Source organism: Mesitornis unicolor, unplaced genomic scaffold (assembly GCF_000695765.1).
Source record: "Mesitornis unicolor isolate BGI_N332 unplaced genomic scaffold, ASM69576v1 scaffold21393, whole genome shotgun sequence".
NCBI classification, from domain to species: domain Eukaryota; kingdom Metazoa; phylum Chordata; class Aves; order Mesitornithiformes; family Mesitornithidae; genus Mesitornis; species Mesitornis unicolor.
In genome coordinates this window covers 1-17,832 of record NW_010175595.1, presented here as the reverse complement: position 1 = coordinate 17,832, position 17,832 = coordinate 1, and the positions used below count along the sequence as shown (strand labels likewise).

The window sequence follows — 17,832 nt, the reverse complement described above, 5'->3', positions numbered from 1 at the left end:
TCACTGGGCATGGCCAAAGCTCTCCTCGACGGCCACTGCCTGGACCACAGGACAAGCAGGAGCAAGTTGTCAGCTCAAAGATATATAGAAACATTCTCTGGATTATTCTGGAGGTGAACAACTGCTTGATTTCGTGTATTTGCACATGATCACGTCGTGCTGTAAATATTCAGCCTCACTGGATTTGGTCTTCTCATTTGTTGTCTTTCCAGTGTCTGATGTTGTTCTTGCATTATGTCCTCCTTGAGTGAGTCTCCCACACATTGCAGCTTCTCTACGAACCTCACGGTGATACCTGAGCTGGGATCTGTGTGATTCATGCTGCTGTCTCCTCCAGCCCTTGGGAAAGCAAATTCCTTCATTTAAAGGAATTTTCTTCCAGCACTGGCAAACATCTGCAGGTAGAAGGCAGCCAAAAATTGTCATCTCTCACTGCAACTGAGCCAAACACACAAGTGCATCAGAAGTGCGTAAGTGAACGCTGGGAGGAATTGTTGCTGTGTTTTCTGTGCATTGACTCTGACATTTCTGTGCACCAGGCCCCCAGGGAATTCAACAGGGACTGCATGGGAAAGGCACAGGATGATCCTGCTTCACTCAGCACTTGGACCTCCTTGGCCAAGACCAAACCCAAGCTTAAGGTAAGGTGTGAATGATCCCATGCAGGAACACACCCTTCCATCCAGTGTACAACATGAGGATGGTTTTCCCATAGGAGCTGAGCTTGCTACAAAATGTGGAGAACTTTGTGGGTGCAAACCCTGACACCAAGCTGAGCTGGGTGTTGTTCCTCTCCCATGCTCTCCTTTGGGCATCTTTTGATAGTTTTGTCCCCTGTAGCTGCCATGAAGCAAGGTATTAAATGGGATTTTGCATTCCCAGATCCGGATGATGAAGGACCATGTGGTGGCCATGGAGAAGCTGTGATCCCTGCAAGAAGACAAGTGAGTATCTCCATGGGGAGGTGCACAGTGAATGCAAGAAGGTGCCTGAGAAGAAAGCCCAGCAGACAGCACAGCCCCACACCAAGGCAGGGCCAGCCCCAGGAGAGGGTCAGAGTGCAGTGCAGACAAGAGGATGGGTGCCCATACACAGAGGGACAGCACCCCAAAACCTGGTAGCTCAGACCTGAGAGGACTTCATGGTGTGCTTGGACACCCCAGGCTCCCCTTGGGATCCTCAAAGCTCAGGAGGAGAGGGGCTTTGGGGACACACCTGGGTGTCTGCCAAGCAAGGGGGTGCACAGCCACACCATGGCATTTCCCACAGATTGCCCTGGCCTGCAATGAATTACAGGGGGTGGTTCTCAAGGCAGGGGGAGCATGCAAAATCTGCCCTGCACCCTGTCCCACTGCGAACACCAAGGCCCCGAGACAGCATCCCAGGGGACAGCATCCCTGGGGACAGCATCCTCCCTGGCCCGGTGCCACACTCCCGTGAGATGAAACCTTGTCATCATCCTCTTAGTGACAGCGAATTTTGCATTAATTGGCTCATTAAGTGCCAGGCTGATTTTCTAAGCCTCCCTCCCCCACCTGGCGCTCGACAAAGCAGGATTAGCAGGGACTAACGACTTTGGAGATACAGGATCCCAGAAGCAGCCTGAGATGCTTTCGGGAGAAGGCTCCCGGGCTCGCGCTGGGCACCAGGCGGGCAGGGGCTGTGCAGGGTGCGGGGCAGGATCAGTGCCCAGATGGCCGGTGTCCGTGATCCCAGGGATTTTCAGACGAGGCGATAGCTTTAGCTGCTTGAAGCCACGGCAGGGCGTTTAGGGAAGGATGAAGGTAATACCGAGAGTTGGAAACCAATCAAAACCCCGGGGCTAATAACTTGCCCCTCTTTAATACCTTCTTAACATCTCCAGTGGCCACAGGCAATCAGGATCTCAATTTTGTAGCCAACAGATTAAGCCAAAATGCTGGAGTCCCTCACGAGAAGGGACCTGGAGCAGCATCCCTGCCTTGGGCTGGGTTATTTGGGACCATTGTGACTGTGCAGGTTTTGCTCCTTGTTTCCCCAGCACGGCTGCCTCGATGGGTGGGGAAAGGTTTAGTGACCACAGAAGGAGGATGCTTGGTTCAGCCATGATACCAGGAAAAGCACAAGGGGAGGGGATGGGAGACAGGAGTTGTTTTTCTCACTGGTGTTTTGCCTGGCAGGCACATCCCATGTGCTGAGGGGAGGTGATGTCCTCTGGGAAGTCAGTGAGGAGACAAAACCCTCTTCAGCTCCATGCAAATCTTGGTACCGCATGAGCTCAGATGCAAAACAAACAGGGGCATAGCGTGATCCTCCCCCCAGGTCCCCACTGCCCTGGTCACAGCCCCAGCACCATCTCCTGGCTCCGGGCAGGGGACAGGAACGTGACCAGGGTGAGCAAACAGGAGAGAGCAGTTTCGGTTTCTCTGCAGTAAAAGTCTCCCAGTTTGGTTCCTGGCCAAGACAAAACTCGATGCTGGCATCGCTGGACAGGACCCAGGAGTGGGATTTGATGTTTTTCACAGTCCTAATTACCCTGGGCTAAATCAGACAGAGCCCAGGCAAGACATCCCCTCTCCTTGGGGCTTTTTGGCAGCCAACCCTCTGCAACTCTGTCAAACATTTCCTTAAAGGCTTTGCAAACAGGGGGAGGTTGGTCTGCATGGGGAAAGGCTGCTTCCTTCTTATGAGGTCTCTGCTTCCCCATTTTGTTTCACTCAGGATTTTACAAGGCCTGAAAAGATCCCGTCCTGCAGGAGAGGAGGGCGAGAGAGCACTGGGGGGCAGAGAGACCATCACCCCACGCATGGCACTGACCCACACCTGCAGGTTTGTTTGCCACCATCGTTACCTTCAACCCAGGAGAACATCACACCCCTTGCACACTGAAAACCCCAAAAGTTTGTCCCCTTCACCCCAGGCTGGGGCCAAGCCTGGCAAGGGAGATGCCTCTGCCCGCGGCATCACGCTGAGTGCTGGCAATTCCCGGCCCCGAGCTGCCTTAATCCATGGCCCTGCTTAGGGATCTGGGCAAAGATTAGCTGGGAACATTCCCAGCGATTAGGGTGTAATCACTTTGACATTTCACATCTTCTTAGGCTTCATAGGTGAGACCCCAGCTGCCTTAAATCCCCCTGGTCCCTGAGGGAGCGACAGCCACCGCGGAAACAGGCTTTACCCAGTTCTTGGTGTCAGATCAAGCTGCTTTGGCTAATAAATCCCCTTCTGCTGGAGAGGGAATGGCTATAAATAGTAAAAAAATAGCAGGACAGCACCATATATCTGCTGTAAGACTCCCTTTGTGCCACTTTGCATCTGGCTTGAAAGGAGCAGCCCACACCGGCTGTAGCAAAGCAAACATTATTCCACGTATAACGTCCGTACGCATCACGCAGCAGACAAGCCTGGCTGCCGTTTAGAGACCAATTTATTTGAGTTTTAGCTTTTTATTTTCCTGAATTCATCAGCTACAAAAATTGTGTTGTACATTCACAGATGTAGAAAAGCAAATAAATACACGTACATGAACACAACCAAACCGTGAGGCTCAACACATGCACTTGGTGAGAGCCAAAATGCGAACACAGGGTGGAATTTGGGCTTTGTTTGATTTACAGACTCTTTGTCCTCAGTCAGGTGGGTTTTTATCGTTTCACTCTGCTGTGGCTATCGCTGTGGTTTTCCTTAGAGGATTTTAAATCCAGAGCTCAGCAAATCACCCCACAGCCAGGTCACCAACAGGGACTGTTTCCCCCATCAGTAAATCCGCATCCTTGGGTTCCCAGGCACCACGGGCCCTTCGGAGCAGCCGATGTCAGTCTGGGCTCTCACATTTGTCTGTGTTGAACTTTCCTCTGTCCTGCTGAGAGAGAAGAAAACACCCGTGAGGTCCCTTCCCAAACTGAGCTGGTGCTTTTGGACTTCTGGATGGGTTTAGGAGGAAATCCTCCATGGGGAAAGCTGTGGTTACACCAGGGTGCAGCGATGCTCTGCACTGCGGGGCTTCTCCTGGCTGCAGGCAAAGCGAGTCCTGCTCCTTGCGTGTCCATGGGCCATGCTTATGTTGGAGGAAGGCAAAGACAGCCCAAACAGCACAGGGCAAGATCCAGCACCCCCCCAGTATAAATCAGCGTGGCTGCTACCCACCCAGGTCTGTCCATCACCCTAAAATCACACCACTTCCCCTAACTTGCTGCCGGGAGCTCAGCCCCAGGCTCACTTCTCCTCCCTACCTGGAGAATTTTGCTGTAGGACAAGGGCGCAAAGGAATCCTCCAGGTAGCGGGTGCCGAAGCCCATGATCCTGTTCACTGCCTGGTTGCAGATGCCTGCCACCTTGGCGGTGAGGTGCACCGTGAAGGCAAACTGGATCTCCTGGGGGTTGACGTTGGCTCTGCTGGCCGTCATTTCCTTGTGGACGTAGGCATCGGCCAAGTTCTTGAAGGAGCTGTAGGAGATGTCTCTGAAGAACGTCCGGAGCCGTGCGTCTTCCTTCACCTGGTTAAGAAGCAAGTGAATGCACACGTTAGGAGCAAATACCTTGGTGTGTCATCCTCGCATCGATGCCTCCATGCTAGGATCACAGTTGAGAGAGGACAGACAGACAGCCACGATCACACCCAGTCGGGGAATTAAAAGATGCCATTTCCTTGATTTTACTGAATGTTTCCCTGCACCAGGGAAATTGATGGCGTTGCTGTATTTTACAGCAATTGTTGCTGTATTTTACAACCAATTCCCTCGACCCCATCCAGGAGACCCCAGCTCTCTCACCTGCCTGTCCAGCTCATCTCCTGCACTCTGGAGCAGTGCAACGATTCTCTTGATGGCTTCATCTGTAGAGAGAGACACCACGTTATCTACAGCCCTTTCTCCAAGCCTCACACCCAGATGCTCTGTATATCCCCAGAAAAGATTCCCTGGGCAATGTTCATCCACCTTCACCGCTCCAAAACCCATTTCAGCCTCTTGCCAAGTGCCTGGTTACCCTCAGCCAGCAAAACCACCCTCCTGCCCTTCAAGTTTTCTCTCTCCAAATCAAGCCCTGATGCTGCAAATCTCCCCTAAGGCTTCCTATGACCCTTTGGGACATGTAAAAGCAGGACTGAAGTGGAATTTGGGTCCCACACAGACAAGTCTCATGTCTGTATGTGTTCTATATGTGCCAGCGATGAAGCATGCACAAGGTCACCACTCACCGATCCCATCGGCGCCCGCTGGCTGCGGTGGCTCCCCGTATCCACGTGCTCTGCTCCCCTGGCCCTCACTGCCCTGCACGATCAGCCCGATCTCTTCCGTGACTCGCGCGTAGTAACCATCGCGCTGCTCCACATCTGCTGGAAAAAAACCCCCAGATATTCAGAAATGAGATTTATTCTTCTTGTTTTGGCCATTGATTGAAAAGAAACGCGGCCGCAGCAATGACTGCATCCACGTGGTGCTGGTGCCCAGCCTGGATTAGTGCAGAGAGCGATGGGGCTGAGCTCTCTGAACCGTAACCCAGCGGCTGCGTTGTGCTCCAAGTCCCCCACAGCTTCACAGAAAGCCCCTCCATGGCTTTTCAGCAGGGGAAGGGCTGGGGTGGGGTTGGGGGTGTCCCATGGGCTGTGCTGGCTGCCCGCACCCTTCCCTGCAGCGAAGTGAAAGCAGCTTAATGTGGGCCCTGGAGTGGTTTAAGATTTAATCTTAGGTCTCAAATGTGGGTTTAAACTAAACCACCACAGCCCTTGCTTGATAGAAGGGGGAAACCTGTGCTTGGATAGTCACTGCCGAGCAGCTGGCTTCGAGCAACTTACTGCCCTTAAAAGTTGGAGCAATGACGTGTGCTCAAAGCACGGCCAAACTGACCCTGTCCTGGGACAGCAGCTTGAGATTGGAGTCCCCAAAACCTACCCCAAACCCCAGCAAGCACCAGGAGGGTGATGCTTAGGTTAGAACCAGCACTAAACACTGTAGCTTTCCCAAAAGCAGCCCAAGGGAGGTCCCGTTGGCGGTAGGGTTGGGGTAGGGTCGAGTTAGGGGTGGTAGGGGTCTCACCTGGCGTGGCCGGTGCCTGGATGTGCCGCAGAGGAAGGCAGCTGGGTCGCTTGGCACTCGCCCCCGCTGCCGCCTCTCCCCGCTCCTCCTCCAGGTGCTTCTTGAAGGAGAAAACCTTCTTGAGGCTGGGTCTCCTCTTGGGGGCTCTGCCCAGCGGCGGGGATGTGCTCACGCCCTCTCCGGGTCTTTTAGCTCCTTCTGTTTTGGAGCTGTAAGGAGCTTTGGCATCTTTCTCCTTTGCTTTTTGCCCTGCGGTTTCCTTCTGCTCCTCAGAGCTCTTCTTGAAGAGCAAATTTAAGAAACTTTTGAACCAGGTACGTTGAGTTTTGCCCTGGGAAGAGTTTTTTGTGCTTTTCCTCTTGGGCTCCAGCTTCTCTTTAGGGACCTCCCCAAGAGCTTTGCTCTCATCATCCAGAGCCGTGTCCAGGTCTGATGCTTTGGGTTCCTCCTCCTGCTCCTTCTTGGGGACGAGTTTGGCACACGAATACTTGGAGAAGTCACTTTTCGACCGCTGCAGCCCATCTGCCTTCTTCCCTCGCCTTCTGACTCCCTCCTGAAGCGTCTTCTTGGCCGCCAGCGAGTTCTCGTGGCAGGTCAGCGAGCGCCTGACGTAGATCTCCAGCACTTTCTTGGCCCCCTGCCTGTCCAGCGAGAGGATCTTGCCCGACGGCTGCATCCCCACGTCCCACGAGGGCTTCTCCATGGCCAGAGCCAGCACGTTGCTGCGGAGGAAAACAACATTTTCAGGCTGGTTTTTGCGCTTTCCCCGGGATGCTGCGCAGTGAGGTTGGGCCTGGTGGAAATCACCCCCATTTTGGCTAATGCTGGAGCCCAAGGGTGTCTCAGAATGTTTATTTTCCCAGTAAATGATCAACCCCTTTTGTGGTTGTTATCTGAGTGCTCCACACACAGACTGCGCACACGAGGTTTTACGATGGGCTATAGACACCACTGATAAAGGAAGCAGAACTGGGGAGGGGGAGACGAGCTGGGCACATCTCGGAGGGACAGCCTGGTTATCATCCAGATATTTCAGATATAGATCACCCAGGGCTTGATCCAGCAAGGGGATCATCCAAATACCATGGTGCTGTACCTTCCTATTGCAACGTGTTCCCATGCTGCGATGAAAAACTACAACCAACCCCCTGATGAATCACACAAGCAGATTTTTCAGTATCTCCCCTTAAAGTATTGGCTGCTAAAAAAACCCCAACATTCCCCAACAACGCTGGGTGCTTCCAGCCCTTGGAGAGGCCAAGGGCAATGTGGGCTTTTGCAAATATCCTCAGTCGCTGCCAATATCAGTTGAGCACCTTGCGAAGACGCAGCCCCTCCATGAACCCCCACCAGCGCAGGGCTGTGAAGGGAGCTCGGAGCACCCAGTCCCTGCCTTTCCCGTCGCCCTTTTTCTCTACATTTACAAGGAAAATTAAACAAAAGACGCTGCTGTTGAAAAACCAGGGAGCCGTGGCTGTGCCTCGTGCTGGCTCTGCTTCAAAAACCAATTTCACCCTTCAGAGAACCAGACCCAACCCAAATTTTTTCCACCACTGAACAGCACAGGGGAAGCCAACACTGAAATCGGGCACGCTCGGCCATACAAACCACCCTGGAGCTGGGCATCAGCCTCTGCTCAGTCTCAGTGAACATCAATGCACAAACGCACCCACCCACTCCAACTTGGCCTCTTTTTGGATCAAGAAAGCAAATTTCTTCCATCCAAGCCAACACCCAAGCCACCCAAGCACCCAATAAATCATTCAACTCAATGTATCAACAGCAAAGCAACAGCCCCCATCCTACGTCGATTGATTCCTGTGAATCGGCCGCATCGTTCTTTAATTGCTCTTTGGGTATTTACCTTTCCATCAGTATTTCTGCCCTCCTGGACATAAATCAAGACAACCTCCTCGGCCACGGGCACTAAGGGTTGTCAGGCTCTCCCGGGAGGTGCCTTTTTATACTGGGGCCAGTGAGTTAAGTCCTATTTTTAGCAGCCATTCAGGTAGGAGAGCCAGCGCTTCCGCATGGGATCCCTGCTATCACCTCCCTTGTGGCAGAAAACCAGCAGGCGTGAGTTTCGCTGGAGGAGAAAACAACTTCCTTGTGACAAGCAGCAGCAAAACAACATAAAAATCACCTGCCACCTGCTGTAATCGCTGTCCTTTGAACCCAGATATCTAAGCCAGCTGCTTGGCACTCGGTTTTGGTTTGCTCTTCTTGTTTTTGAATGGGTGTGATGCCATGTATGAGCTTTTCAGGGTTGTTTTTGGAAGGAGAAGTCATAACTTTCTCAGATAAATGCGGTTTCAGTGCAGCGAGCAGATCAACCGCGCTCTCATCCCAGGAGCTTCCAGGAAAGGGAATGGCATGGCTGTTACAGGACCACAGACATGGGGTACCCCAGCACCACAGACATGGGGTACGGTGCTACCAGGTTGTCAGTAACCCCAAGCATGGCTGGGCTATGACATCTTTGAAACCCACCCTGGGATCCCTCAGAGACCCCACACACCCACCCTAAAACACGAAACAGGACCCACTTCATGACCCAAATCCCTTGCACCCACACGGCTCCCCCTCAGCCTTGCCCAGGGGCAGAGCATCCCCCGGAGCCAAACACACAGAACTCAGATCCGCACAGCCCAACATCCGCAATCTGCCCCCGGGACAACCCAACCTGCTTACACCTCTCTTACACCAGAGATCCATGTGGCCCTTGTACTGGTTTCACTGGGACTGAATAAAGAACCAGTTTTCTATCCAGGAAAGCTGCATTTCTGAGAAGAAATGGGAACAAAGCTGATGAGACACTTTTGGTTTTAGTTTTTGGCTGGCTCTGGTATGCAGTGATCGAGGTCTTGAGCAGATTTGAGGTGCAGAAGCTGGGGGGAAGCTGACCCAAGCTGCCCAACAGGGTTATTCCATACCATAAATGTGTGTATGCTCACTATAAACTGGGGAGTTTGCTGGGGATGCCCTCTCTTTCCTCAGTGCTCATCATCTCTGGAGGGTCTCACCCATCACTCTGCTCCTGAGGCCTTCTCCCCCACTTGCTGCGACCACTATATCATCTGAGTATAACTTTGGGTACTTTATATTAATATTTTTATTAATATTAGGTTTTTTATTATTATTTTATTAATTCTGTCTCTATTTCAACCCATGGATCATCTTTCCTTTTCCCAAATCCCCTCCCCAGGTGGGAAGGAGTCATCGGGCAATGACCAATGACCACCAACCGACCCACGCCACCCCCCACCCGCCCCTTGCACCCCGGTGCCTGTCGCACCCTCAGCAGGCAGCCGCCCGCCATCCTCATTGCTGTTTTGCCATCTGATGGCAATATTTCACATTGCACCTTGCAGAGATGGTGCTGGATGCAGACTGGATGCAGACGCATTTGCCGGGCGGCAGCTTTGGACACGCTGGCTTCAGAAAACACCTTGGCAAGGTTTCCACCTAAACCACGGTGCATTTTCTCTCCTTTTCAACTGAGATGATGTGCTGCCCAGGTGCATCCCAGATAAAAACGGTCTTTTCCTGATAACAGGTTCAGTTTGCCATTGAACCGTTCCAGGATTATTTTCTTTCTGTTTCTGCTCACTTTCTGTACCATAATTCCCTATAATTGGGAGCGATATGGTCCATTTCACCCCATTTCTCCTGAGCCTACACTGATGAATCAGGGTCTGGTATTGATTAGGAATTACCTGGCTTTGTTTTTCTGCATCCCCATCTCCTGGTAAATAATTAAACCATCCATCAGGAGCTCCATGCTGCTAACCAGCACATGACCACATCCTTTTATAAGCAGGTCGATTCCAGTGGGTGAGAAGGAGTTTCACAATCCATTTTGTTTGGTTTTTTTTCCCAGCAACATCAGTATAACAAAAAGCCACATCCAGTCTGGCCATGGGGCACAGTTTGGCCATCTCCAGTTTGGAGATCTTGCTACTGGAGATCATTCAAGGCCGAGACTTCTCATGATCAAACTGGCAATCAGGGTTGACTTATGGCCTCTTGCAGCCTTTTTCTCTTTGCAGGAGCATTTCTGGACACAGCCTGAAGATGGGATACCCAAAATGACCCAAATCTTGACCTGAGTTGTGATTCCAGATCCAAACCCCTTTCCAAGGTCCCTTCTGGAATCTGGGACGTGCTAAAGCCTGATGGGAGAGAGATGCATGAAAAAGATGTCTGCAAGAGACCTGAGACAAACCAAAAGCCCATTACCAAAGCTGGAGGAAGGGCCCTGGATCCCAGTTTGGCTGCTTTTCTCACCAGTACCAACAGAGAATGAGGAAGCTGCCTGGAAACGCAGTCATGGGGAGGGAGCACATATTGCCAGGGTTGGTATCTTCAGGCCAGTGACGCTGGAGGGAAAAGCAGAACTAAAAGCATGGTGCACAGCAGGGGTAAGAAGCCTATTTACAGGAACTTGTTCTGAAAAATGGAGAAAACCAAGCAGGAGGTATTTCCTTCATGGAGCTGTGAGGTGCAGAGGGTTAAAATGTGCCCAGGAGAAGGCAGGAGTCAAATCACCCACATTTCTTGGGAACAAGACAGGTACAGGCCACAGCTTGGGAGGCTGAGGTTGGACATCAGGAAAAGCCTCCTCTGCAGGACGGTGGGACAACCTCAGGTGGACGTCCAGGTGATGGGGCATCACCATCCTTGTGGGCTTCAAGATTTGGTCAGCCACAGCCAACCCAGCTGGGTGCGGGAGGCAGTTGTGTTTCAAGTGGACCACAAAGGACTCTTTGAGCCAACACCAGCCACCTGGGCACAAAAATATCCACAGTTTCAGATCCAAACCATGACTGGGTGTTGAGGGCAGCCACAGCAGCCGTGGTTTGGATGGACGGCACAGCCAGTGCATGGCCTTGGTGGAAACCTCTCAGCCTATGTGGTGCCTCTGGTCCAAGAGGGTGTTGGGCATCAGCCCCCCAAAACAAATCCTCTTTTCCTCCAGCCCTGGGGCTGGTTTTGGCTGCTTCCCTCAGCTGATGAGCAGTGCAAGGCAGCAGCGGGCACCCAGGCCTCAAACACCGCCAGACCTGGAGCTGCTGACCCATGGGTGATGATGTCCAGGGACTGAAACACCCGCAAACCTTCGGGAAAGCTCGCGTGTGGCACCCGTCTGTGTGTCACCACCCCTGGACTCCAGCCATGGCAAAATTCACCGCCCGCTGTGTCGCACGCCCACACCAAAAACCCCGGCGCAAGTGGCGGTTGCTCGGCTGTTTACAGAAAGGGATGGGTCCCTGTTCCAGGAAAGCAGCAGCTTTACAACCTCCTGCCTCTGTTTACCACAGGGAAAAGAGAGACATTGACCCAGGAAGGACACGAGGGCCCTTCCTGGGAGCATGGCAAAAGCTCATCACTGCAGCCCATCCTTGTAGAGGCACCCTTTGATTTTCACCCTCCAAGATCCCTCCGGATCCACGGCACGGCCCAGCGAGGGTTGGGTGCGTTTGGCAGCTTCTCTGCCAGGAAAGGAAAACCCCATCCACGTCCAGCAGCAGCGTTAGTCACCGCTGCAGAAACAGGAGAACAGAGGGCATCTCGCACGTTCCCTGCGTGTGCAGCATGAGCACCGGGGTCACTGATGGTCATCGGCTCCGACAAAACAAACCACGCAAGATGGAGAAGTGATGGGGTGCTCAGGACCATTCTCTGGTCTGGATGCTTCACTTCACCTTCGAGTGTGGTACATCCCAGGCTGCAGTTTGGCTGGGTGCTGGACAACCTCCAGCCCCCTCTCCTAGCAGAGATTTTGACCTCCCTTCCTAGCCAGGACCTCCCAAAGTAGCTCGGGCTGCTGCGCTCTGGTTTTGGGGCTGCCAAGCGCAGGGACACAACCTCGGTGTCCACCAGAGCTGGTGTTAAATGAGGAGAGCTTGGATTTCTCAGTTTCAGACCTTCAAGCAGCAAGAAGTGGGATTTTCAACTGTACCTAGTCACAGGATTTTATTTCCTCAATGAAATACAAATCTAAACATATTAGTGGGTATTTTCACATTTAAAACACACACACACATTGTTTCTCCCAGGTCTCGTGCAGTGCCTGGGATTGCAGGTATTCCTGCTTCAGACACAAAGCAAACAACCACATCTGACGATGAGCGTGGTCATATTCCTCACTGGGTTTGTTTCTTTTCACATTATTTACTCAGCTAATGACGAAAAGCACTATCAGGAGGGAAAGGAGTTCAACTGAGACCCAGCTTAGGGCAGCCTGGAGCTCCAGCCAGGCCTGATCCAGGCAGATATTTCAGCACAAGTCTACCCCGAATCCCAGGAGCAACCCCACAGGAGACAGCGAGGTGATGGTGCAGAGCATTTCTGCAACGTGAGTTCGTTCTTGAACTGGGGAACTGTTCATGCTTAGGACCACTGCTCTCTGCAAAAGCACTTTGGTGGATGTTGGACCCTGATCGTGTTCCCTGGTGCTCTCTGCTCAGCACATCTCACTGTAAGGACAGCCCGGTGTTTACCAGCAAGTTTGAACCTTAAAGACAAGCATCAACATTTACAGAACAAACACCCCACAGTCCCTCCCAGAAGATAGGAGAGAAGCAAGCAGTGAGCAGGCCACACGTTGACCTGCATTTTCAGGGCTGGGGACAGCTTCTGGGTGTGTTACACTAACAAAGACCCAGAGATGCCCTGAGCCAAAGCTGTGACAGGTTTTGAAACCCAGGGCCACCACTGTGTCCTTCTGTCCAGAGATGTAAGAGACACCGGCGCTTCCCAGCGGATCGCAAATCTGTCTGCGATGTGCTGCAAATGCCACCTTCAAAGATCTCCTATGGCGAAACCTCCAGTGGGTCATCTTTGAAGTCCTCGTGGTCCTCATTCTCCAGCTGCTCCAGTTTGCTGGATTTCTCATGGACGATCTCCCCAGGGGTCTTCAAAAACCTGCAACACGTTTTCTGAGTGGCTTTAAGGGCACGTCCGAACCCAAACCCAGCCCAAACCAAGCTGTAAATGCTGGAGCCCTTGACCTCCTCAGCCGAGCTCTGGGGCTTGCCTGAGGATCCCAGCTCCTGCTTTGCACTCAGGGAGCACTGAAGCTGGGGAGACAAAGCTCAGGACTCATCATCCCAGCATGGGCATTTTAAGTCCAAATTAGTCCCAGGAAAGCAGCCAGCACTGAAAACAGGAGATTCTTGATTTAGTTCCACCCCTTCTTGTGTCCAGAGGTGAACTTCAGAGCTGGTGTCACTGGGGAACAGGAGGGACCTGCCCAGCTTGAGCTGGACCCCACATAGGAGAAGGGATGGGCGCTGGCCCTGGGGCATTTGAGGGTAAAAAAACAAACCAGGAAGCAGCCACTGAGGTTTTGCAAAACTGAAACCAGTGCAGGTTTTTCACCTCATCACGAAGGCTGGTTCCAGCTGTCAGAGATGCGCAGAGCCACTGCAGGATGCCCAAGGCACAGGAGCACAGGACCAGCACCATAAACCCAGACCACGTTCCCATACATCACCCCAACGTACAGCAAAGATGCTGCAACTCAAGCTTGGTCCGCACTATCACAGAGCCCACAAGATGAAGCAGCTGCCAACATCTGGAGCCCACCACATCCCCGTGCCCCCTCCACGCTGTCCCAGGCAGCTCGTTTCTCCGATCTGCTTCATCTCACCTGTACAACAGCTTCTGCCCCGGCTCCTTTTTGATGATGTTGAGTTTGTAGTAATGTCTGAGCGCTCGTGACATCTTCTCATATGTCATGTTCATCCGGTTCTGGAGGAAGAAGAGAATTTGGTGGAGGACATTAAGGAAAAGCAAGAGCCAACACCTGGTTTGGGTCTGTCTGCAGCAGAACCACATGTGGGGCAATTGCAGTGGTTCTTGGACATCCAGGAATGACAAATTTGTTCTCAACTGCATTTACCTTGTGGTTTCCCCAGAGCTGGGCAAGACCATTTGGGTCAACGACCCGGAAGATCTTGGCTTCCTTATCTTCCCACCTGATGTAAGGTTTGTAGCGGCTGTCGCAGAGGAGCTGGTACACGTAATCCCACAGCAACCTGCAGTCTGAGCGGTGGTGGAGAATAAAGAGTCACAGAGCTCCCACTACGGCACCTTCTGCTCCAGCGAGGGTCGGTCAGCAACAGGATTGCACATGGTGGCAATGATAATAAATACAAGAAGAGCCCAGAGCTCACATACAGCACTTTTATTGCTAGATCTCAAAACAGTCGCAGGAACTACAACTTTTCAGGTGTGGAAACTGAGGCGGGGAAGCACACGAGATGCAGGATAAATAGAAGGGGGACAGGTGGACAGACAGGATAAAGCACAGCCTCATTTCCCCAAGGAACCAGGCTGTAAATTCATATTTACCTGCAATTTTCCCATCCACCAGGGCCGGCAGGGCTGTAGGAAAGGCGCAGATGGGATCTGCCCTGCAGCTGCCCTCGGGGCTGGGATGGGAGAGGTGCAGTGGCTCCGTGCGGCTGCGGGACAGGGGCTGCTCTGCACAACCCAGGCAGGAGGAGACAGCAACTGGGGCAGCCTCAGCACTGCAGCGTGTCCCTGAAAGACAAAATACAACAACCCTGTGGTGTGTGAGGTCCCAGGAGATCTTCTAAAGCCCTGGCAGGCAGGGACAGCCCAGGTTAGTTCAGCCCAATGAGTGCTGAGCGAAGGCTGGGATTCTTCTAAGGCAGGAGCAGCAGGAGGTCCAGGGAGGACAGAGGAGATGCTGCACAAGGTGAGGGTCACATATAGAGGAAAAGTTGAAATAGGAGAACACACCAGAGCACAGGCACTGCCAGGTAAATTGCTGTGGGGGCTCAGGATATTCACCACCCACACCCAAGCCAGCAGAAGAGCTCAAGAAAGCAACCCTAAAGACAACTTCATACAAAACCAGCCACTGATACCCACCTCTACCTCCTCCCTAGCCCCTCCAAGTGTATTTATAAACCTCACTGGCCCTGACCAGCCTCACCAGGGGCCTCTCCCCACCCCAGCCGTTGACCCAGGAGCTCTATTCAAGCTCAGCCCTGGCTTTTAACTCTTTTCCCAGTTCTGCTGCAGGAGGACTTCATCTCCAGCCATGGCTGTGCCTCTGCTTGGCTATTGACCCTCCCTGATCCTGATCCCGATCTCAAGCTGCAGATATTCTCCTTAGCTGTAGCCACAGCCTTGCTTGGTCACCATGGACCCATCTGATTCTGACCAGACCTGCTCCATCACTATGAATTTCCTGGACCTGGACTTTGTTGGACCTCTCTGCCATCTCCAGGACTGTCCCGCTTGCCTTGCTCAGGTAGAGTGGGATGGGTTCAGCTGGCTGAGCTTCAAACCTCAGCTGTGTGCAACCCACTGTGGCTGAGGGCAGGGGCAGGCTCTGCTCGATGGGACATGTGCCCTTCTCCATCCTACCTTCCTCTGTGCTCCTGGCTTCCCTCAAGGGTGAGCTGAGCAAGGGGCTGCACACCAGAGCTCTTCTCTGAGTCTTAATGTACTGGAGTATCTCATATAACACATCACCTGCGGGGAAGGAAAGTCTGCTCAGATCATCTTGTATCACGGCAGAGACTCTCTTGGTTGATGTGGCTTAGGTTTCTGTGCTACAGAGCAAGAGGTTATTCCCCATCTCAAAGCATTTGCCCAGGTGGACTAAGGGAAGGAAGAGGTTGTCCTTGTCTCCAGCACCCAACTGGCCATGCAGAGCTAAAGCCTGGTCTGTTGGCACCCAGCTCAGCAGAAGACAGCTTATGCTGTGCTTGGACAGACCTCGGAAACACTGGGTCTAACCTGAGCTGGGAGCTCGGTGTCTGAAGTCGTCCTTGGTGAGGATGCACAGGGCTTTGCCGTTCATTTCAAACTTGCTCTCGTCCGTCTGCCGAAGGGAATACTCCTCCTCAGCCCATCTCAGCCAGTGGATCACGTCGTCCTTGCTCCACAGCGAGGGCTGGATTCCTGAAACCAGGGCAGCCTCTGAAACAACTCAGTCTCCATCTTCAAAACTGCTGAGGGTGGGATTCAGTATTCTCTCTATATTAAGCACTCACTGGTCAAAAACACCCCAAAGAGAGAAAATGAATCCTCATGGCTGGTCCATCACATCCTCCCTGACAGCAGGGAACGGTCCCTGGGTGGGGACACCATGGCTGTACCCACTGTGTCCCTCCCTGAGGGAACTCCTTTTTGAAGCAGCGTTGACTTGCTCAGCATCTACTCACTCAGCCTGCCTGGAAGTTTGAAGGTCTCCCCCTCGCTGGTGGACGCGTGTCTGGCCTGGGATGGGGCCGGTAACAGAGCTGTGACCACGGGGCTGGAGGAGCTGACGGCCACTTTGCCCTGCGGACAAGAGGTCAAACATCAGCAGGGTGAAATTCCCAGTTCTGGCCCTGCCTTTGCTTGGGAGATGCCTCCACCGCAGCAAACATTGCTTGGGTTGCTTCTAACTGGTTTCTCACAGCAGCACAATGATATCTGCAGCTCAAGGTCCTTCACCAGCCCCAGGATGAATCTCTGGTTGCCCAAGACAGCGTTAGCAGCCACAGAGCCCCTCAGCTGGCTCTGGGTGGGGGTTACCCAGCTCCATCACCCCATGGCTGCAGGGAAGCTGGCAGAGCCTGCAGCATCCGTGTGGCTCCGGCTTCCTGCGGGATCCTCATGTGTTTAATGGATGCCCAGAGGTTTAGGACAATACTGCAGTTCTTTAAAGCTGGTAATCATGTTTAGATTTTGCCTTAAAAACACCGTATGAAGAGATCTCTGACTTTTTCCCCAGTGATCATTAGGACATCAGTGGAAGCGACCATCCCAGATATCCACACCTCTTGCTCTCCTCATGTCCCAGCCCCTCAATAACCACCCCTCCCTCTCAGTTGCTCATTGAGGAGCCTCCTTCAGCCCCCCAGATGGGTGAGATGGTTGGGTGAGATGGTCGATACTGGGAGGAGAGGCAGCCCCAGCAGCTCCAGGGGGTTGAGGGGCAGCATCCCCCCTGCTCCACCTCCAGGCTCTCATCCAGAGCACAGCAGCCCAAAGAAAGCCCAGATCCTGCTTTCAGCCCCATTTAGATCTTGAAATATTACTGGCAGCCAAGCAGATAATGTTTCCTCTTAAAAATCTATTAAGGGGAATCCCAGCAATTTCTCAGCTTCATTCTCTGGAAAATTTAACAGTTTTGCCTGCAAATGGTATTTTCCGAAGTGGCTGCCAACTCTGGGCCCTTCAGTGCAGCCTCGGGCAGATTTTTGGAGGTGGTTTTTGGAGCAGACGCTCCTCAGCTGCGTGCAGGGAGGTTGAGAAGCTGAGCCCCTCTAAAAATCAGCAGAAAAAGGGGTTTTTTAGCAGAAAAATGAGTGAAAATCTGTCTGTAGGTGGGGTGATGGGTTCTGGCTGTCTCGGGGTTGTTTTGTTTTATTTTATTTTAGCAAAGCCAGCGGCTCTCCAGCTTTGTACGAGGAAACCCAAACCCCCCGTATTAGCACCAAGCAGGGTGGGCAGCAGCGCGGGCTGCGTTTTGGATTCATTCTGAGCAAGAAATTACGGGAAACAGAAAAGCGAAAGAAATGAGCGGTGTATTTCACCTCCAACTCCTCTAAAAGGTGTTTTCGCTCTTACAACGTGATTTACAGTAAAACCAGACCAAATGTGGGACATCTTTCTTGCTCCTAAAGGTTTCTAGGGCATAAGAGACGCGTTCTTAATCTTTATTACTTTGTACCCATTTTACGTGCTTGCTTTTTTCCCTGCTCCGCTGCTTCCACACGTTTGAGACGCCGCTTCCTCGATCGTCCTTGGAGGGGTTCGAGTGGGAAAGTGGAAAAATGCGGGGGGG

At 52.6% G+C, this 17,832-nt stretch overlaps 2 protein-coding genes across 2 annotated transcripts; both read right to left on the bottom strand.

Moving 5' to 3' along the window:
* LOC104538298 (apoptosis facilitator Bcl-2-like protein 14) lies at positions 1-6,717 on the bottom strand. The gene is made up of 5 exons (XM_010181451.1): positions 6,015-6,717; positions 5,177-5,314; positions 4,752-4,813; positions 4,212-4,475; positions 1-39 (listed from the first exon to the last, which is right to left on the bottom strand). The coding sequence occupies exons 1-5, from the start codon at positions 6,715-6,717 to the stop codon at positions 1-3; spliced, it is 1,206 nt and encodes a 401-aa protein (XP_010179753.1).
* Positions 6,718-12,829: 6,112 nt separating this feature from the next.
* ETV7 (ets variant 7) lies at positions 12,830-16,235 on the bottom strand. The gene is made up of 6 exons (XM_010181449.1): positions 16,223-16,235; positions 15,795-15,959; positions 15,420-15,527; positions 13,921-14,063; positions 13,669-13,769; positions 12,830-12,941 (listed from the first exon to the last, which is right to left on the bottom strand). Exons 2-6 carry the CDS (start codon positions 15,856-15,858, stop codon positions 12,830-12,832), a joined length of 528 nt encoding a protein of 175 aa, XP_010179751.1. The 5' UTR covers positions 15,859-15,959; positions 16,223-16,235.
* Positions 16,236-17,832: the final 1,597 nt, after the last annotated feature.